The sequence below is a fragment of the Lytechinus variegatus genome, chromosome 7 (assembly GCF_018143015.1).
Source record: "Lytechinus variegatus isolate NC3 chromosome 7, Lvar_3.0, whole genome shotgun sequence".
NCBI classification, from domain to species: domain Eukaryota; kingdom Metazoa; phylum Echinodermata; class Echinoidea; order Temnopleuroida; family Toxopneustidae; genus Lytechinus; species Lytechinus variegatus.
In genome coordinates this window covers 30636516-30658796 of record NC_054746.1, presented here as the reverse complement: position 1 = coordinate 30658796, position 22281 = coordinate 30636516, and the positions used below count along the sequence as shown (strand labels likewise).

At 36.8% G+C, this 22281-nt stretch overlaps 1 protein-coding gene and 1 long non-coding RNA gene across 7 annotated transcripts in view; one reads left to right on the top strand and one right to left on the bottom strand.

Annotated features, from left to right (window-relative positions):
• Positions 1-5263: 5263 nt before the first annotated feature.
• Positions 5264-22281, top strand: part of LOC121418979 (tetratricopeptide repeat protein 7B-like) — a 39830-nt gene continuing 22812 nt past the window's right edge. For 4 of the 6 annotated variants that reach the window (XM_041613233.1, XM_041613229.1, XM_041613230.1 and 1 more), the window contains exons 1-7: positions 5264-5424; positions 11954-12099; positions 12885-13053; positions 13745-13863; positions 14677-14807; positions 15260-15532; positions 16409-16435. In XM_041613233.1, coding sequence (XP_041469167.1) covers positions 5301-5424; positions 11954-12099; positions 12885-13053; positions 13745-13863; positions 14677-14807; positions 15260-15532; positions 16409-16435 — 989 coding nt within the window. In that variant the 5' untranslated portion in view covers positions 5264-5300. The remainder of the gene's footprint in view (positions 5425-11953; positions 12100-12884; positions 13054-13744; positions 13864-14676; positions 14808-15259; positions 15533-16408; positions 16436-22281) is intronic. The other 2 variants (XM_041613232.1, XM_041613231.1) reach the window with 1 other exon arrangement.
• Positions 5998-19881, bottom strand: LOC121418981. Its single transcript, XR_005970535.1, has 3 exons — positions 19404-19881; positions 8587-8590; positions 5998-6009 (listed from the first exon to the last, which is right to left on the bottom strand). It is a non-coding gene; the product is annotated as an uncharacterized LOC121418981 (long non-coding RNA).

Here is a 22281-nt window from a genome sequence, read left to right as displayed (position 1 = left end):
TTAAAGTTGTTCGCTTTTCTTCAAAAAATAGTTATACTTCAGACTCAGTGATATAAAAATGAGAGATTCGATGATGTCTCTTACTCACGATTTCTTTTTTTTTTATCGTTTTATACAATACTTCAATTTTTACCGATGTGATAACGGGACCAAATTGACTAAACCATAAAATGTTAAAGCTATTTAATTCTACATGTTCATGCAGGGAGGAACAAATATAGTCGCAGGACAATGAGGAGACAATATACAAAAGAAATAGTGAGTGGATGACGTCATCAGTCACATCATTTGCATACCAACTAGGATAAATGTGTATATAAATATATTTTCGGTGTTATGCTTGTAGGAATCTCTTTTTATTTATATCATTTTTGTAGGGGTGACTTGTCCTTTAAGTAGAAAAAGTGTCTAGTGGAAACCAGTGGGTTGTATTAAGGCCACCGCACACCTTACGACTGTTCGCGATTCGATTTAATTTGGAACAAATCGTCGCATTTTGCTCATCATCTGAAGATGAGAATGGAACATATCATTTATTTGAGGTTATTAGTTAAAAGAATAATTAATATCATAACCATTTTGAAAGATTGCAAGCCTTTTGGAGTAAAAGCCAAATCATATTCCAATCGTACGACTGTTATGACGTCATTACGACTAGATGTTAAATTCGCTTTTATTCTAAGAAGGATAGCATCGCAGATTTGATCATATAGGTATTCGTAGATGATTGAGAACATTACACAGTAATATTTTTAAGTCTTAATATTAACATCAAATTCTACTACATTTAATTCTGAAATCGGGTCGCAGATCAGTCGTAAGGTGTGCGGTCACCTTAAGATGTAATTCTCTTTTTGGGGGCGGCTGTACATGAACAAATCAAATACAAAGGCCTATAGGCCGATTTTTGTTCTTCAAATAATGTGCTCTCATTTAAAGTTTGAGCAAAATTTAGAAGAAAAGTGAGAGAAGAAAGTACATCCCTTTGCTGCTATCTGTTGCGGGGTGTATAGATATAGATCCAGCAGTCTGATAAACAAAATGCTCAAAACCGTGGCTCAAACAAGGCGGTGCTTTTTTTTAGAATACAATAATCCCACCAGTGCACTGTCACCAGGCGCGTAGCCAGGGGGGGGGGGGCGGTGGGGGCGGTCGCCCCCCCCCCCCCAAAACGCCCCCAAAAAGAAAAAAAAGAAGGGGAAAAAGAGAGGAGAAAAGGAAAAGGGAAGGGAGGAAAGGGAAGAAAGGTAGCTTTGTGTTATTTTTTTTCTTTTTATTCTTTTTTTTTTCTCAAAAGAGAAACTCCTTCACTCTTCTTGATCTAAATTTATATATGAATTTTGCTTCCGCGCTACGCGCGGTTAAATGACAATATTGAAGTTCGCCATTGTTTCCCCGACCTTTTCTCTAACCCTGTTTTTCCACCTCAGCTATGTGCTTCTTGCCAGTTAGAGTTAAAATTGTATACATTAGGGCATGAATTTGAGTAAGGTTAGGCCGAAGTAAATATATGAAGTTATCTTTTTTTTCAATTGATCGCGCAACTTCTGGTCTGGTCGGCTCCGAGCGCGTAAATCTTTATATCAGTTTCTGCCGTCACCTCCATAAAGTCAACTTCTCACGCTTTTCAGCTCATTACTAAACAATCATAATTTTGGAGCAATTAGGTTCCTAATACAAAAAGAGGAAGGTATGAAATTCGTGTCGTATTAAATAAAAAAGTACAATATTTTTTATCAAATTGTATTAAACTTCATGTCATTTCCCTGTATACATTTACCTCCTGTCCTGTTTTGCGCCCTCAGTTTGAAATTTTGAATGACACTTAAGTTTCTTTATATTCAAAATGAAGCGCTTCAGGGTAAGTCAAAGAAATTAGGCATCCTTTTTTTTATATAGAAAGATAATTTCAAGAAATCACAGAAGTTTCAACTTTTTGCGCACTATTTTCCTTGTAATAAAGTTCAATAATCTTTGAAAATCAATTGAATTAGAGCCGATTGGGTATAGAGATATCTACATTTGATGAAACATCCGCCCTTTGAAATTTCAGAGTTTCATTGCTCTGCGCGGGGAGGAATATCTTCCTCTACACTTCTTCTCCTCAGTTTTGCGAGTTAGAAATATGCACTGTTGCTAATTTGGTTGTAATCAAATCTGATCTTTCCAAGGAAAGTATTCAATATATCTTTGAGAATACCCTTTTCTCGGGACCCTTTTTATGGCAAGAAAAATTGATAAAACGCTTTAGCTTTCGCGCTTCGCGCGGAGTTATCATTTTAATTTCCTCCATTGTATACCCCTTTTGTGCGTTCACAATCACTTTTGAAAACAAGGTTCAAAATCGCAATATAGTCAACCGAATTGGAGGTACTAGAGACAAGAGAAACGGCTCCTTTTCATTTCAATTTATGAAATACTAAAAGCTTCGCGCTTCGCGCGGGAGGGGGAAACTCCCCTCCCTGCACCCACCCCCTAGGGAGCGCGCTTCGCGCGCTCTGTAAGTGTTGGTTGGCACGCTTCGCGTGCATTTACCGCCCCCTCCAAAATGAAATCCTGGCTACGCGGTTGACTGTCACTGCTTCGTAAAGTGGTCTTCAATATTATGAGCCGATCAATGAACGTGTTTGTGTGGTTTTAGAACAGTATTTTATTTTTTTTTTACTGATTTTCAGTATATTTTTACTGGGACATTTGAGTCTATAACCGGACCAGTAAAAAATCAATAGGAAACCAGTTCCATCATAACGTTCAAGTATACCATTTATCTTGTTTTTCATCAAACTGGTGTATATATGACTTTTTTTTACTGGTTTCCTGCATGTATATTTTTAAAGGCCGGTTGATGTATAACTGGACATCCATTAAAAATCAAATGAAGACCAATTCCATCAAAATTGTTGTTGTTTCTGCTGCTGTTGTTATTATTATCAATATTATCATAGATATTGTTATTATTACTGCTATCATTACTATTACTGTTATCATAAATATCATTATTTTGATTATCATTTTTATAATTATCGTTATGGTTTAGAGATAAAACATGATATAAACTGGTCTAATTCCAATTCTAGTTCTTGTCTAAAATAGAACTTTTAACTGGTCATAACCATATTAGTAATTCTGATGATGCTCATCACGTGGCTTACCTCATTTGCATATTTCCATTTTTTTCAGCAAAAAATCATTAATTTAGAATGAGATATCCATGCAAGGCACTTGTTTTATTTACTTAAAATGTGTGCACTAATTCACATTAAAAACGTGTAATTTTGCATTACATACATAGAATAAAAGCAGAAAGATGAATTTACTAGACAATCGTTTGCATCACACTTTTCACCGATCGTAATTATATAAACGGGTTAACAAACCAAACTCCTAAATGACAAAGTGATCCAGAGCAATTAATGCAGCTCGACCAGTAGTACCAATATAGACCAGTTGAGTTGGATAGGGTGCCAGTTTACAAGACCACTGAGACCAGTAACCTCCCGAATCAAGACCAAATTCCATTTAAAAACTAACCGGAGATCAGTAATTCAACATAGACCAGTATGACCAATTAGACCAGTAAGCCGATATCCAATTTCCATGCAGGGTTAAAGATGAAAATCTGGCTGGTCGAACTGATTCTTTCTTCAAATGATTAAACTACCATTACTCCAAATATTCTTAAAACTCAATCATGACATGATTTTGATTAATACAAATAAATATTTAATTAATTTCTATCGCATTGAAATTCTTTTTATCTGTTTATATAGTTATCTCAGACCATTCGAGATAGAGAAAAAAAGAAATTTGAACTTCCAATATAGACCTACCGGGCTCAGAAAATGGAAGGTTCCACCAATTTAGCGGCATGCAGACCTGTGATTTTCTTTCTACGCGCTTCAAAATCAACCAAGACGACCCATTAATTTCACGACATGCAGTGGTTGATTGTCTTAACTTGTTAAAAGGGGGTTATGCCTAACGGTAAATAGCTAGATTCAGTTTATTTCCATTTACATTACGGGGCACATGCAAAATATTATCAACAAAATATTCATAAAGTAGCTAGAGGTTAAATAAAACTTTAAAGTCCAGGGGGATGGCCTTCACCATGCAAGTCTAGAATACTAAGAGAGTGGTACAGTATCGACGTGCCCCGGGCTATAGCACTACTTGTAACATTGAATATCTTAATACAAAGTAATGACAATAATAATGATAATAAAGACAATGATGATGATGATGTTAATAAATAATAGATTGCAGAAAAGAAATGTTCTGAATAACCGTAATAAATATGGCTGACGCGACATCAAAAATTCTGAACTAGCATTAATTCTGGGCGTTGTGGCGTGCGCCTGTAATCCAAGCTGTTGGGAAGTTACAATTGATGCAGAGGTTCGAGGTTCGAGCCCCGGTCACGTCTCTCGGATGGTGACGTTAAAGGTCGGTCCCAGACGTAAATAATCATATCTGATTGATACACGTCTGACAAAACTCAAACACACACACACACACAATTTTTATTCAAAATTAATGCTAATGTTATTTCTGTGCATAATGGAAAAAATAAATATGAAAAATGTTATGAGGGCTTGTTGTATTTAAACAGCATGTGATGGTGATGTGTACCTTTCTCAAGCATGTGGTGGATATGATTATTGCTTAAAAGACAAGTCCATGCACCCCAACAAAAAGTTTTTTTTAATAAAATGATAAAAATCAAGCAAGCCTAACACTGAAAATTTAATCAAAATCGGGTGATATGAAAATGAGACAGTATAGATACTGTTATTGGTAGGCCTATATTATTGAAAAATGAATATTTCACTTTTTTCATTTAGTGACAAAAAGGGAACCTCTGTTGATATATAACGATAGGAGCAGTACGTGCTGCATTTTTACAATCGCAACAAATTACAACACCCTAGATGTTAATGGCACATTTACTGCACCGTAGAAATTGGCATTTATACGGTAGGGCCTGCAGTAATAAGCATGCGCTATTTTATTATTTTTTTTGCCCCGCAAAAGGAGTTAGGATTAGGTCTATTCTTAGGAACATTTCGTTTTAACATATTTTGCTTCTTATATGTTCCTTTTTTTTATTCTATAAAGAACATTTATACAACCTTTGGTCACTCACACCAATAAGACCCCCCCCCCCCGCCCCTCGAGTGAGGAGCGCGATTGGGGCGCGGCGATCTTGGGGGCCGGGGGGTGGATAGTCTTGCTGCAGACGTCATTTCGGTGTATTGGACTTGTCTTTCCAAGGCTTAGTTGAAGAACAGCGAGAAATTATGGCTGCGAATCGCAAAGCCGTTTCTCGCGTAGAATCTGACATCGAAAAGTATAGGAATGAATGCAACTGGGAACGCATTAGGGAAATTGTTAACCAAAATAAAGTTAAAAGCCCTCAATTAGGTAAGTTTAGCAAGTTCTAACGACGCCCATTTAGCTTCAGTCCCATTCGTTTTCAACTGTGTAGTGCCTAGGCCCGCTATGCTTTTCGCTGCAGAGAATTATGCGACGTAGACGTAGACGTACCGGCGCACCGGCCTGAACTCTCCCCGCAGTTGGAGAGCTCCGCCGCCTTTAGCTTGATTGGTCATGTGAGTTTGATATAACTGATATTATGGGCATTATCGTGATATTGGGACCCACCGTTCACTTCATACTGCAGCGCTTTAGTTTTATATTCGGTCATGTCAGTCACACGCACGGTTCCCTATTTCCACCTCCATTCACTTTGTACACAAGTGCGCGTGTACAATTACAAATCGACGAGTGGTTCCCAAATTCCAAAACCACGATTTGGCCTAGTCTTGAGGACGCAATGATGATGATTTTTTTAAATATGTCATATATTTCTTCATCATTGACGTCTTGACACTCTCTCCATAGTGCCTTCAGCGAACGACCAAAACAAAGATGGATTCCCCCAAAAAATCCATCCTTTTAAACCGAATTAAAGAGCATTCATTTAATTTTATTAATTCTTACACCTTCCTACGCCTAATGCGTAGGAAGGTTTTAAATATTACTATTTAAAAATGTAAAAAAATGAAGATTTCTTACCTAACTGATGCCGCGTAGACCCCTCGTTCCACATGTAAACAACGGAAATACAATAGCGTCGACCCTTGAACCGCTTATGTATGACGTACTTCCGGAAAGCAATGCCGTCTTAACGAACAATTTAGAGATAAAAAATCTTATTTAACAAATATTAAAATTTATTTTGTGATCATAAGTAATTCATATCAATATATGTAAATTATGTAAATTAAAAGGATGGATTTTTTTGGGGAATCCATCTTTGTTTTGGTCATTCGCTGAAGGCACTATGGAGAGAGTGTCAAGACGTCAATGATGAAGAAATATATGACATATTTAAAAAAATCATCATCATTGCGTCCTCAAGACTAGATTTGGCCATATTATGCAGGGCTCCACACTAACCCTTTTTTTTCTACTGGTCCAACCTATTCATGTCGGACCAGTAGATACCCAGTTTTTTTTTCATTTTTACTGGTCCGAATCTAAAATTGACTGTACTGGTCCCCCAAAATAAAGAAAACATTAAAAAAGGCGCGAGTTTATTTTGCTGTCCTTTCTTGCCCCCCCCCCCATAATAGAGGGCATGAATGAATGAAAGACAAAAAAAGAAAAGGAAAAGCTAGGTGTGAAGGAAGAGAAAAAAAAAGAACTAAAAGAAAGAAAGGAAGGAAAGAAAGGACAAAAATAAGAAAGAAATAACAAAAGACAGAAAGTAATGAAGAAAGCATTAAAAAAAGAAAGGGTAAAACTAAAAGGAGAGATGGAAAGAAGGAAAAAAAGAAAGGCAAAAGAAAGGAAGGATTGAAAGAAGGAAGAAATAAAAGGTAAAATGATAGGAAGAAGGAAAAAAGAATGGAAGGAATGAAGCAAGCAAGTAATGTAAAAAAGAAAGTAAAGATAAAGAATAGATGAAAGAAAAAAAAGAAAGACCAAAAGACAAAGAAAGGAAGGAATAAAAGAACGAATGAAGAAAGGAAGCAAGCAGTAAAAAAAAGAGAAAAGGTAAAGGATAAATGGAACTAAGGGAAAAGGGAAAGAAAAAAAGACAGAAAGAATGGAAGGAAGGAATAAAAGAAAGAGAGAAAGGGCTGAAAAAAGGAAGAAATAAACAAAAAGGGTAAAGAAAGGATTGATGGAACCCATGGAAGGAAGAGATAAACAAAGAAAGTAGCAAAGAATGAAGGAAAGAAAGGGTAAAAAGAAAGAAAGGAGAGAAAGAAGAGATAAATATAGGATGAATGGACTAAAGAGTTAAAGAAATAACGAAATCAAAGAAGAAAGAAAGAGAGAGAAAAATATTCAAAGGATAGAAAGAACGAAAGACAGAAGAAAATTTAAAAAAGAATGACAGAAACAAAAAATGAAAGAAGAGAGGGAAGAAACAAAGATTGAAGAGAAAGAAGGAAAGAAAGAGAACAGAGAAAAAAAGGCACAAGAGTGATATCTGTTGTCTATAACATCAGCCACTATGACTGATTAATCTAGGTAATTGGTTATATGCCAGCTTGGTGTTAACCAGCAAAAGACTGTCCTGCCGAGTTCCTATGGGAGTTACCAGAAACAGAAGTAGTCCCGAGTAGTAACAATTAGTTAGACATGTCACATTACTGTTTTGTATAAGACAATTATTGCTGCAAGCCTGCAACTGATTTTTGTCTCGCCCACGAGAGGTGAAGGTGAGACAGAAGGCTCTATCTCACCAACGGAGACGTCGCCGCGACAGTCTCCAACTTATCAGTCGCTGCAGTCGCGGAGACGTCTCGGAGACAAAAATGGCTTGCGCTCTCACCAAGGAGACGTCTTTGCGTTGTCTCAGAGACGTCTCCAGAGCAGGTGACAAGCACTAGCCCGACAGTCGCGGCGATGTTGCGGGAAAGTCTCCAAGTAGTCGCTGCGACGTCCTTGAGACATTTCTTAATTGCAAGCGAGTCTCCGAGACGTTTCAGGCAGTCTCGGCGACGTCTCCGAGATGTTTCCGGGCAGTCGCAGTGACTTGGCTGGTAGTTTGCCAGGGTCTCCGAAAGGTTGCTGAGACGTCGCTGAGACGTATCCGAGACTTCCTCCTGCCTATATACGCTTAGGTCTACGTTTGAAAGATCATACACCTGACTTGGAGCAGGAGGAGGGATATCAGCACGCGTTCAGTCACGTGGTTTCTGAAGTGGGTCAAACAGTGTAAAGAAGTGTCGCGGAGACGTCTCCGCAATGTATTATAATTTTTTTTGGTCTCCAGCAGGTCTTCGCGATGTCTCTGAGACATCGCGGCGACGTCTCAGCAGTCGCGGATATCATTAGTCTCCGAGACGTCGCAGTAACTGATGGAGACTTCGCGGAGACTAGAAACAGTCTCCAAAATATTAATCATGTTTAATCTTCTTGCGACTCCTCGGAGACTCTGTAATTTTCATGAGACGTCTCTGCAACTAGCAAAATTTGTAGTCGCGAACTAGTTTCAAGCCCAGTGAGATACCCCCTATAGGGATCCAAATGTTGTCTGTCTTCCGTCCATCACAAACCTAATGACACATAACTCCGCAACCGTAAGTCACTTTTCAACCAAACTTGGATGGTAGATTAGATCGAGTTGGGGGACTTGCATCTTATGCTGCAGTTGGATATCACATGGTAAGGTCAAAGGTCATTTTTAGGTCAACGTTAAAGTTTACATGCAAGACTCTCTTATGACACCTAACTCCGCAACCGTAAGTCGCTTTTTAACCAAACTTGGATGGTAGATGGACTTTGGGGACCTGCATGTTATGCTGCAGTCTGAGGTCACATGGTAAGGTCATTTTCAGGTCAACGTTAAAGTTTACACAGGGCTCGACACTAGCGGCGGTCCGACGGTCCCAGACCGGTAAAAATCGCTGTTGGGCCAGTAGATTTTCAGAAATTGGAAGATTTACTGGTCCGACATGACCAGTAAAAAATATCATTGTCGGGCCAGTAATTTTTCCAAAAATAGCAAGATTTAAGGGTCCGACATGACCAGTAATAAAAACCATTGTTGGGCCAATAACTTTTCCAGAAATGGTCAAATTCACAGCAAACCATTTCCCCCGTTCAATTCTGCAATTCACACACAGAATACACACAGGATGAATCGCACGTGTTACTAGAGTACTATACAGCATGCGGACAGTGTACATGTAGTCAGCCACACAATCCACATGGTGAATTCTCCACTGGCCGCACGAACGAAACCTGGCTAAACTCTGGCAGAAATCTCTCACAGAACTGTCAAAATTCACGGTTCATACTCATGAAAGGCTCTTATAATGTCCATATTTCCTAAAAATTGGAGTAACTCTGTCATCTGTAAGCAGTAAAAGGGTAAATTTTCACTTCTGTTTGGTTCAAACAGATCGGGTCTCGGGTGGTATCGTCTGAATACATATAGCCCCACATATGCATTTATGTGTGTGTTGATACACTTGGTTTCTGACTTTCGTAGCTATTTTAATTGAGCCAAAAAAGAAACAAATTATTTATGATAATAGTTTAAGCTTTCTTCCTCTGTTTTCTTCCTGTTTTCTTCCCTTCTTTCTTTTCAATCTTTCTTTTATTTTTTTTTCTCTATTTCTTTCCTTCTTTCCTTCCTTCTTTCCTTCCTTCCTCCTTTCCTTCCTTCTTTCATTCCTTCTTTCCTTCCATCCTTTCTTACTTTCCTTCCTTCTTTCCTCCCTTCTTTCCTCCCTTCCTCCTTCCTTCCTTCCATCCTTTCTTTCTTTCCTTCCTTCCTTCTTTCCTTCCTTCTTTCCTTTCTTCTTTCCTTCCTTCCTTATTTCCATCCTTCTTTCCTTCCTTCTTTCCTTCCTTCTTTCCTTCCTTCTTTCCTTCCTTTCCTTCCTTCTTTCCTTCCTTCTTTCCTTCCTTCCTTCCTCCTTTCCTCCCTTCTTTCCTTCCTTCTTTCCTTCCTTCCATCCTTTCTTTCTTACTTTCCTTCCTTCTTTCCTCCCTTCTTTCCTCCCTTCCTTCCTCCCTCCTTCCATCCTTTCTTTCTTTCTTACTTTCCTTCCTTTCCTTACTTCTTTCCTTCCTTCTTTCCTTCCTTCCATCCTTTCTTCCTTCTTTTCTTCCTTCCTTCCATCCTTTCTTTCTGACTTTCCTTCCTTCCTTCTTTCCTTCCTTCCTTCCTCCTTTCCTTCCTTCTTTCCTTCCATCCTTTCTTACTTTCCTTCCTTCCTTCTTTCCTCCCTTCTTTCCTCCCTTCCTTCCTCCCTCCTTCCATCCTTTCTTTCTTTCTTACTTTCCTTCCTTCCTTCTTTCCTTCCTTCCATCCTTTCTTCCTTCTTTTCTTCCTTCCTTCCATCCTTTCTGACTTTCCTTCTTTCCTTCCTTCCTTCTTTCTTTCTTTCCTTCCTTCCTTCTTTCCTTCCTTCTTTCCTTCCATCCTTTCTTACTTTCCTTCCTTCTTTCCTTCCTTCTTTCCTCCCTTCTTTCCGCCCTCCTTCCTCCCTCCTTTCTTCCATCCTTTCTTACTTTCCTTCCTTCCATCCTTTCTTTCTTACTGTCCTTCCTTCTTTCCTTCCTTCCTTCTTTCCTTACTTCTTTCCTTCCTTCCTTCCTTCCTTCTTTCCTTCCATCCTTTCTTTCTTTCTGACTTTCCTTCCTTCCTTCTTTCTTTCTTTCTTACTCTCTTCGTTTCTGTCTTGCTTTCTTTTTGTCCTTCATTCCTTCGTTTTACGGGGGGGGGGGGGGTCACGAAAGGCTAGAAAAATAAACTTGCGCCTTTTTTTAAATGTTTTCTTTACTTTTTGGGACCAGTAGATTTTAGGTTCGGACCAGTAAAAATTTGAAAAACTGGGTATCTACTGGTCCGACATGAATAGGTTGGACCAGTAGAAAAAATGGGTTAGTGTGGAGCCCTGGTTTACATGCAAGATGCTTGTGACACCTGACTCCGCAACCGTAATTCGTTTTTCAACCAAACTTGGATGGTAGATGGACTTTGGGGATCGGCATATAATGCTGCAGTTGGAGGTCACGTGGTAAGGTCAAAGGTCATTTTCAGGTCAATGTTAAAGTTTACATGCAAGATTCTCTTATCACACCTAACTTCACAACCGTAAGCCGAATTTCAACCAAACTTGGATGGTAGATGGACTTTGGGGATTGGTTTTTAATGCTGCAGTCAGAGGTCACATGATAAGGTCAAAGGCCATTTTCAGGTCAACGTTAAAGTTTACATGCAAGACTCTTGTGACACCTAACTCCGCAACCGTAAGTCGTTTTTCAACCAAACTTGGATGGTAGATGGACTTGGGGAACCTGCATGTTATGCTGCAGTGGGAGGTCACATGGTAAGGTCAAAGGTTTACGAGCAAGGCTCTTATGACAAGTGTTATTCCATCCTAGTCATTTCACAATGAAGTTTCGATATAATTCTCTTGCGTGCCCTGGCAAATCACAATATTTCTGGTTATTTTCATAAGTGGGCGAGACACAATATCGCTTTTGCCTTGTGTTACAAGGGACATATCATTCACACATGTATGAAAATATGAAATAATTATGATTTCATGTAATATCATATGAAAAAGGAAGATAGGGATCAGCCCACCCTATTGCTTATTCATGACTGTGTATATTGACCTGTTTACACAAAATATTTTAAAAATTTAATTCAATAACTTAATCAAACTTAATTTAATAAGTAATAACACTGGTATTTGTTATCATATTTTGAGGAGATTTTCAGCATTTGCTTTGTGAATTTTCCTCTACTTATTTTAGCCTGGAGTACCCCTTTAACCTAACTTTTAAAGGCTTTATATTATTATAATGGAATCATTTTATGCTGCAACTACATTTGTGTAGATTCAAACATGTAGATGTGGACACTAACATATTGCATTGCCTTGTAATTTTAATTTAAATCTAACCTTCACAGAGGTTTTGCTTCATCTTGCCGCTGGGGAATGTGAGCTGGAGTTGTACTTGATTCAGAATCCACCCAATCATGAGACAGCAGCAAAAGCTAAGAAGGAGCTCTCATCAGCCAGGTCCCATCTCCTCCTTGCTGCTAAAGGCGCAAAGGTACAATGGGTACTATGATATTTTTGCAGAATATTCTTTGATGTTCTGCCTTTCAGTAAACTGGTCATGAATGATTGGATGAAAATATGATAAAATTTCTCAATTTCAATACAGAATAGGTCAATAGGATGTAAGAGTTACATTTGATCATTACAGGCATTAATTATGAAATGGCTTGCAATTATTAATTGACATTTTTTCAAAGGTATAGAATGCTTTTTTTATGCAGTATTTTTTGTTCTCCAGCTGAATGTATATTAAAGATCAATTCCAGTTTTGGTAACGATCTCAAAATGACTTTTTACAGAATCTAATATAATGACCACCAAAGTGTCTGTTTGTATGAATAAAAAATATGTGCCAAAGGATTCTGGAAGAAATTGTGTAATTGCTGAGATATAAGCAAAATAAGCGCGGATTCGGTCACTTCCATCGGGTCTTTATTCCAGCAATAATAATACATTGTCCCACATGTTCCTGTCTGTGTTGGTGATCTTCAGTGTGAACATTTTTCAGCGCAGATTTTAAGATTTCACAAAGTTCAGTTTATGTAACTGTACCAGATCTAGATCCTCGATGATATACTGACAATTAAGCCAGGTTTTACAGACTTTCTCATGAAATCAGTGTTTACTGCAACTACTGGCATTTAACAGCATGATATAATTTTTTTTTCAGATTTAGTATTTTCTTTTACTATAAAATATGTTTATTAAGTCTAATACAGTTTCTCTTTGTGTTGGGAGTATTCTTTGCACTTTTTTCCATTTTTGATTTGTTTTTAGCATATACTGTATGCAGAGTCGCACCTTCTCCTTTCCAAAGTCCACTTAGCCATGGGTGAATATGAAGAAGCCATCAAGAATTTAGATAAAGCTAAACTTGATGACATGACCAGCCAGGAGGTTCCTTGCACAAGGTTGAAGATCATGGCAGAGGCATTCGCAGTTAGGGGTTAGTTGGCATAGGGGGTGTTTCATAAAAGATCATTGTAAGACTTAAAGACTTAAAATTGTTAAACTGATTAGAAGGGTGGATTAAATAACGAAATATTTATTTGATGTAAAATAGGAATAGCCTAGATATATAAATTTACAAAAAAAATTATTACATTTTCTTAAACAGTTACTTTTCTTTTTCATGCTACGATAAAGTATATCAAAATTGCTTAGAAGGTTGAACTAAATGGAGAAAGATTTATTTATTTGATGTAAAATAGCAATAGCCTTTCAAACCATGCATATATGTGGTACTCAATATTTGTTTTGAGTAAGTGTCTTCACGCTTGATAATATTTTTAAAACATTGCTTAAGATTATATATTTATATTTTGTAATTTGCCTAGCAATAATGAGTGTATTGATGTATGATTGCTATTTTGAAAATTTATGAGCTCCTTTTATATGAATTATTTTATACTTTATTTGTGATGAAGCTTTTTTATTAGGAAAATTAAGCCTTCTTATACAACTTTCACTACTTTTCATTGTTTTGACAGTTTTTATTGGCCAGAAAATGAGGATAACATTTGTGAAGGAAAAAATGAAAGCAATTTCCTCAATGAGTGTGTTGTATTAAAATTCATGATTATCATGTGCAACATATTATTTGTGTCATGATGTTTATTTTCTTCCATCTCATTTAGGGATGTGCATGGAGAAACTAGCAGCTAAACAAGGGGATGGGAAGAAGAAAGAAGAACATGGAGAGGAGATCATTGCCAATTACGAAAGAGCAGGCGACCTGGCTCTCTACTATCTACAGGTATGAAATAGTCATTCATTAAATGTTCAAGCAGAGCTACCAATTAGTAGGATTTTGTCCTATTTGGTAGGATTTTCAAGGGGAAAGTGATTCTTGACAGGATATTTCCCCTAAAAATTTTATTTTTGAAACCTGTGAGAATGATGATTTCTTGCATGTTTTTAAAGTTTTAAAGAAATTGTATTTTAGCCTTGGAAAAATAGGATAAAAAGAAACAAATAATAGGATTTTTAAATATAATTAAGGTCAGCAGCTCTTTTAAGCTCTTACTGACCTCCATTATTTCCTTAGAATTCATGCTTTTGCCCATTGCTGTGGACATTAGTATAACAAGTGATTAGTCACACCTTTTCCTTGTGTAGCTTGCTGAATCCTATTTCTAATGCTATGGTAATGATAAAAAGTATTTCTGTGTTATTGTTTATGATATTTACACATCTATTTCCCCATTAGTGCAATGAATAAAAGAATAATGGGTCATGTTGCTAAAAATAGTAAAAGAAAATCTTTGACATGGCTTGTATCTGCCAATGGCGCTTGAAAATGCATGCTATTGTTTTTCTCACACAGATGTATTTTGTGGAAGATGGCAATTACCTTGCATCATTAAACTTGATGTTTACAGATTTGTGTTATCCCATTATCCACTGAATTTGGGAATTTCATATAGGCTTTGTCTACAAACCATCAAGTTCCAGTAAGTTTCAGATATCAAAAAAAAGTAATTTTTCTTCAGATTGGTCATAATCAGTCATTCTACTTGAGATATGTGTATATTTCTTTTATACTTGTGATTTTTATTTAATCATACAGGAAATTGAGAAAGGTCAGCAAGCAAACACAACATCTTCAAGCTCCAGCAGTTTAGGGTCAGGGAGTCATATAGTAGGACCAGTCCTAGAAACAGCTGTACAGAGAGCACCACTTATCTACATACAGCAAGGGTATGCATGCCATTGTCATTTAACTGGCACTACTTCTTGAGATTTCACGGGGAGTGGTTTATGATTTGCTGAAACTAGACTTTGTGAAAAGTATTTGAAATACCTCAGATACTTTGGGCCTCAGCCAAATAAGTTGTCCCATCACAGACGGTTCTTAGCTTGATCCAGGCATTGTCAGGCCGGGGAAAGTGCGATGAAGACCTTATTTTATGAGCTGATGAGTCTGTTAGTCATAAAATTTTATTCCAGTTTTGGTGATGGACAACACCTGCTGTGATTAAACACACTGTTGGTGTTAACTTCTCATAAAAGTGAAACTGTAAGGGTGACTTATCTTCATTTTAACATTAAAACCCTTCCATCTGATTGCCTCAGAGGAAGTTGGCAAGTGAAAAAAAAAATTACAAAGTGATAAATGTATCACATATTTTTAATCTGTTTTTTTTCTTCAGAAAACTGGATCAGGGTATCAATCGTTTCCGACACATTTTGAAAGCTGTTGAGACTCGAACCTCGCAGAACATTCGCACCACGCTTGCAAGGGAGCTGGCAGAAGTCCTCCTGCGAGGCGTATGTGACCATCGCTACACACCGCCCTCTGTTGATGGCCGAGAGGAGAGGACTGGCAGTTTGAGTAGGTCGTCTGTGAGTGGCGGTTCTGCTTCATCCCTGAGACCTGCTAGTTCTAGAGGATCACTCAAACCGAAGCTATACTCAATGGAAAGGTAGGCTGATATATTTTTTTTATTTTTTTAATACACAAAATTCATTTTGTAATCTACTGAGAGAATTGTTGAATATGATGAATCTTGCCTCCCATCTAAAAACAAAAATGGATTAAGAAAAAAATAATAAATTCTTGTTTATGATCAAACAGCATTTGATATATTGTACTTCATTGAACGCTTTAAGAACTGCAATTGCTTGCTAGCCAGGCCAGGATATTATTGGAGAGGCTAGTTCAAAGAATAATAGTGCTCTGTATCAATTATTATTATGATTTTGGTTTGTATACATGTATTGTTTGTGTAGTATTATGATGTAAATCTTAGTGCTATCCACAAACAGAGTCAATAGTTTCAATGTTAAATTGTAATAAGATTTGAAAATTAGATCTATGAAAAGAAAAAGTGCATGAAGCTCAAGTTATGTCTTAGAGTGATATATCTAGGAAGAATTATAACCGTCTTGTATGAGGGATCATTGCTTAAGTTTTTATAGTGTATCATTATTTCTCAGTTGATAATGTTACTTTTGATATTTTCCCTCCACTAGCCAAATTCTTTGCTTTGCATACATTTAAAATATTATTTGTATAAATTTGATAACCCTATGTAGAAAAAGAAATTTACAATTCTTAATTTGTGCATTACACAACATTTTTACAATTAAGAGTGGATCAAATGTCAATTTTATCAGAACTTTTCTTTCTGACACTGAAAGTTGTCTTAAACATCTACGCTTACATTATTTCAGGCACTTTTATTTCTATCATTTGCATAATTTTTTGAAAATTTGAGTATAATTTCATTTTTTTTTCTTGCTTCTATCTTATTTTCTTTTCTTTGTTTTTGTGTCTGATTTATGTGTATCATCTTTAGTCGTCCAAGCCATTGTTCTAATGATTAGTAAGTGTCGGGAACTGCATGGTCTGGAGTACAGACTAAATTCACACCTTCTCTGCACTTTTCTACTGTTACAGGGCAGTTTTTGTTATGTGTTTCTTCTTATAGATGTTTTTTTAATAGATCATAAAAACTAAAATCTTTTGATTGGGCTGCTTACAAATTCTGACTAACATAAATTTTATTCTTATTATCAATATCTTTTCTTGCTTTTCTCCATTGGATAATGCTTTTTATTGGTTTGGTGAAATATGAAAATGTCTTAAATTTGCAAAGAGATTTTGTGAGGCACTTGGATATTTGATATGTTTTCTTTCACGTAATATAAAGGTTGATAAGCTGTTTGGTAATACAAATTCTTAAATTGGGCTGGATAAAAGCATGCTCAAAATGTTCTTCTTGTAGAGGGTTTTTGAAATTTTAGTTTGTTCTAATGAATGGATCGTGCAGTAGTGTTGTAACAAGAAACACAATTCAAATGAAGTTTCAATGAAATTTGGAGAGAAATTTAGTAAGTAGTTTAGAATAGAAAAAAAATATTGAAGTACGGTACTAAACACTCCATTTTTCTCTTTTCTTCAAATTCTGATGTACAGGTAATTCTGCCTAAGTCAATCTTCTATGAATAATCGCCTATTTAAATCAAAGCAATTTTTGACCAGATTGTTGAAAACGTGTTATATACCTCTTCTAAGTCAAATTTTACCAAAGACTAACAGATTTCTCTGGTCCCAAGAGATTCGACTTGGCAGAGTTACCTGTTGTCTTACAAGAATGTGATATAGCTATTTGAACATATATATATGTTCTGCTTTCATGTGAAAGTTTTAAACAAGAGGAGTAGGCTTGGGCGGTTCTAGTCTTGGCGAGAGTCGACTCCGATTCTTGCCCCAGGCGTCGGTTCCAGAGAGAGTCGACTCCCAGCGCCGATAATGAGCTTTGAGACAATGCCTCAATTATGCCCCTACACTTGATACCTTTATCTCGGTGTACGCTTGTTTCGGTTCTTCTCCCAACTCCCTGGTCCTTTCCCCAGTCATCACAAGATCCAACTCACTGCATTGCAAACATCAACCACAGTTACCACACACAAAAATTCTCTCCCCATCATCACAAGATCAACTCGCTGCAAAGATAACAAACACAGCACATGTTTCACCGTGGTTTGACCTTCGCATTGTTTCTTTGAAGTGATTGTTTCCGATTTTAGTGTTGTGATGATAGATTGATTTTGGTGCTTGAATGATATCTGAGTTGATTAATGGGAGGTAGAATCTCCATGATTTAATCCAAGTTTGAATGTTTGATACTTGGTTGATGTGAGCTTTGCGTGTTTACTATTTAGTGTTTTAGCCCATTATTTGTCAAATTAATCTAGAAAGATCTGTATTCGTGTCTGAAGACAATGTCAAAGAAAAAGAAAGTTCTTAATTTGTACAGTTCTGAGGTAATTTATTTTATCATACAGACATACCTGCAAATGTTATTAAGTTGAACAAATATCCTTCGTACATACATTTTTGACACATTTTAAAAAGACTTAAAAATTATTCATACAAATGATATATGTCATGAAGGTCATTGAATTGTTAAGCGTTCGTATCAGTTAGAGATTCTAGACAAATTAAAAAGGCCTACCAGAACCAAAACTGCCAATTTCCAAATCATCTATCAAGGAAGCCTCGCAAAGCCTCTAATTGAAATGAACTTATCCACGTCTTTGCAAATTTTACCTGACCTAATTTCTCCAGACAGTGAGAGAGGCCATGTGGCAGCCAAACCAAAACAGAATAAAAAGGGCGGCAATCTCGTACCCCCCCCCCCCCCCCACCACCGCAAGAATATCAGATTTCCAAACATGTGCTTCTCAAGATTGTGCAATACATGACGGAGACAAAGAAAGTTTTGTAAACAAATTGGCGAAGGTTGATGTCCCTGAATTGAGGGACTATAGTCTACGTTTTCAGTATTTTTTTTCAGTCACTTAAGAAAATGGCGAACTGGTCAAAGGTGAAATTCATCATTGAAAAAAAAATGAATGTTTGGATTAAAATAACTAAGATTAAATGAAATATGACTGAAAAATATCCATAGTTGAATCTCTACTTTTATTACTGACAGAACAATAACATCATTTTTTTATTATTAACTTCTCGCCAATATTCCAATAAGGCAAGACTCTCATTTAAGACTAGCAAGCAAACGTTATCAATGGGATTTTGGAATGAAAGAAAATGCAACTGACAGGAGGGAATGACCACAAAAGCGAAATTATTTGCTAAACACCCCCTCCACTGGGGTTATCTCCTCCAAACTACTTCATTTCTCCTCCCCACAAAAATATTTATTGACACTCTCGAATGACATTTTCCAGATGAGAAATATTCAGGAAAGGAAAAAATACAGTAGAACCTTCGAAGCCCACAATACCTTTACTGTTCAAACAAACTGTAAAATGCGTAGTTTTATGTGTACGTTTCAATCATTAATTAAAGTATAAAGGATGGTTAATAAACATGATATTCACTCAAAGCGATATGCAAATAAAGATATATCTCATAGTAATATAAAGAATGCTTGTTTATCAATGCATTTAAATTCAAAAGGGAGACAATAAAAGAGCTAGGAGACTTAATGTCCTGAAGATTATCATTGATTTCGAAACATGGGGTATATGCTGCATATAAAATAAGGAAAACGAATTTAAGTAAACTTATTTTGAACAGATATATAAAAATATTTATAAACAAGAGGTGATAAACACTTCATTAAAATTATAATGAAATTCGTAGTGAATTACAACTTCTAAAAGGAGAAATTAACAAGAATAAAAGGGAAATAAAGTTTGGAAGAAAAGAAGGAATGAGGAGAGAGAAGCTTTGGGGGAAGGATCGGCATGGGGCTGGAGAGTGTACATAAATGGGAGGGGGGGGGGGAGCAATCATCTATTCAGTCAGCCAAAATCTTACACCTTCTCACACATTCCACACACAAATCCCAATACACTAACTTTCATGATACAATCACAAGTGTCGCTCACCACAACGCACGTGGTCTCTACTGGCATTTTACAGTCACATACACACACATACACAGTACACACAATGCACACGATGCATCTCCATACCACATGCAGTCATGCACACTGAGCCTAATACACGCGGTATACTGCAGGCTCCAAGCAGAGAAACATTCTGCTCGAAGTATGTGACTCTTCGGCTCCAAATTCCACATTTATTTTATCTCAGTGCTTGGATTCGGCGCTGAGAGTCGGCGCTGGGGCCGATTTTCGTCCATGAATGAGAGAGCATGGCAAAGACTCGAGTCCCTTTATCTCAGAACCGCCGCCGCTTGGTACTCGAGTCTCCAGAGATCAGGGTCGACTCCCCGACTCTGGCATTGAGAATCGGGTAGACTCGATTACCCGGCGCTGGCTCCCAAGCCTAAAGAGGAGTATATATATTTTTACTAACAGATTCATGTAATTGGATTATGGTGACAAATAGGTTGATATGAATCATTAATATTCTCTTGGGTATTTGTTCTTCAACAAATTTACATTATCAGATTATATCAGAGATTTCCAAACATAGCAAATATACAAATAAGTTGCAATTTTCTAAAGTCATTGATGAAAAAGCTTCATATTTGCTTTAAAAAAGATTATTTGAAAAAATATAAGATTTTATATATAGAATTTCATGAATGAATTTCAGCAAGATGCAGTTCATTTGTGAAAAAGAAGATGTATAGTAATACCTTGTCTTCTCTTGAAAAAAATCTTGATCATAATTTTCTTTGTTACTGCCTCAAGAATCCAATGATTTTCATTTTGAAGATATAAATCAAATATTATTTATTTCCAGAATTATGTTATCCCTCAGGGGAATTGGAAGTTTGGAAAAAAAACATGGACAAGTGAGAGAGAGAGAGAGAGAAAAAAGAAACATTTATCGTTTATTTCATGTAGTAGTATCTGATAATCATACCAGGTAAAAAAAAAAACTCCAGAAACAGAACAGAAACAATTTAGCAGTAACTTAAGTCTATAACTTGTAAGGAATGCCAGGTGTCACATTCTTCTTTCAACATTCAAAGAAAACATACAAAAGTATGCACCCCATTATACGTACATGTATATTAATGAGTGTCACAAAATCTGTAATTTTTTGTTAGTGAATAATTATGATATTCTGTCTTTATTTCGTGGAGCACTAAAAATCAGAACAATATCTTTCATTGCTTTAAACTATAGATATATTTTACCTTAGTTGTCAATAAAGATAGAAACTCTTTATTTTGCAATAAAGAAAACACATGCTATTGTGAAAATGAGACGCTCAATATTTTCATGTTTTAGAATATGTAATGCTTATCTACATAACAATCATCTAATCATACAGTACCAGTCAGCAATCTTTGAGTACACTCGGTCACGCGGCGAGCCATTTCCGGCCGTCGCAGCGTATTGACACGCAAATGTCACGCTAGAGCGCACTCTGCCATGTATTCGAGTGTTCTGATTTTTGACACGAGAGGTGCGTCCATTGTTTACAGAGTGACAAGTGTAGAACTGACACTCGGTCGGCGCTTGTGTGTCCGCTCGCTCTAGCCGAGTGTCAAGTGTAAAAATGACACTCCGCGCGAATGATATCATGTTATGTCGCACAGCATATGAACCGCTCGATTCCGCTCTCGAGCATGAAGCGGATAGCACGGTCCGCTGATCCGCCGCATGATACGGGCCGCGCTAGCGGTGCGCGGCGACTGGCAGCTCCGCTCCACTGATACGGTAACTGTTAACCGCCCGGTCGTAGTTGCGTGAATATTTATGATAATCCACCCAGAATTGAATAAATCTACTTACAAACTATTCCCAGTGCGTCTACAGAATGTATATTGTGTAGAGTTCTGCACTGCTTTATAATTTCGTCTTCACGAGACATGACTTGCGCCTCGGCTATACGTACCTGTACATTATTTATGTATTGTATGTCATATCGACTGATAAATCCAAGATTTCACTTGTGTACGTCTGGATCGGAGTAGTTTTTTTTTTTTTTGTCCTCTGCGCCGGGTTCCTCGGCGATCTTACAGAGTTTGTATCAATAAGGCATCTACATGTATACATGTATGTATCTACAACTGTAGTACATCTACATGTAGGGGAAGGCGGGGTAAGTTGTGACAGTTTTTGCTTTTTGCATGTTAGAATTGATATGATTAATAATCTTGTCGAAATAAGTACCTTGCCTTGAAATTTAATTCTTCTGAAATATTTTCCACCTATAAATAACTTTCTATCCCCACACTGAAAGTCACCGTGACCTTTGAAAAAAACGATGTCAAATGGCTCAACTTGCCCCATATATGGGGTAAGTTTGAGCCACCTTCTGGGGTAAGTTGAGCCACAAAAACTATGTACAAAATGTATGAGGGGAGAACCAGCATGTCATTTTTTTGTTTAAAGTTTTTTCACTTGCTAATTCTCTATAAATACTAACATCCTTTAAAAGGAAAAGAGCAGTCATGTAAATTTGCTCCTTTCAGCAAGCATTTCAATCAATTTTTATGGTTTGTTTGTTTTTTAAGATACATTACCATAGGAATTACCATGGCTCAACTTGCCCCATGCTGTTTGGCTCAACTTACCCCAGTCCGAACTTAGTGCGATAATTTTGTATCCACACATTTATTATGCATCCATCATATAAAAGACTATGACAAGAATGAAGATCCATACCTGGACTAATAATGTTGTTATCATGTCTTTATTATATTTAAAGACATGTGTATTTATAAAGCACTTATCTATTTCACACTCTTTTTTACTTTTTTGGATGAAATTC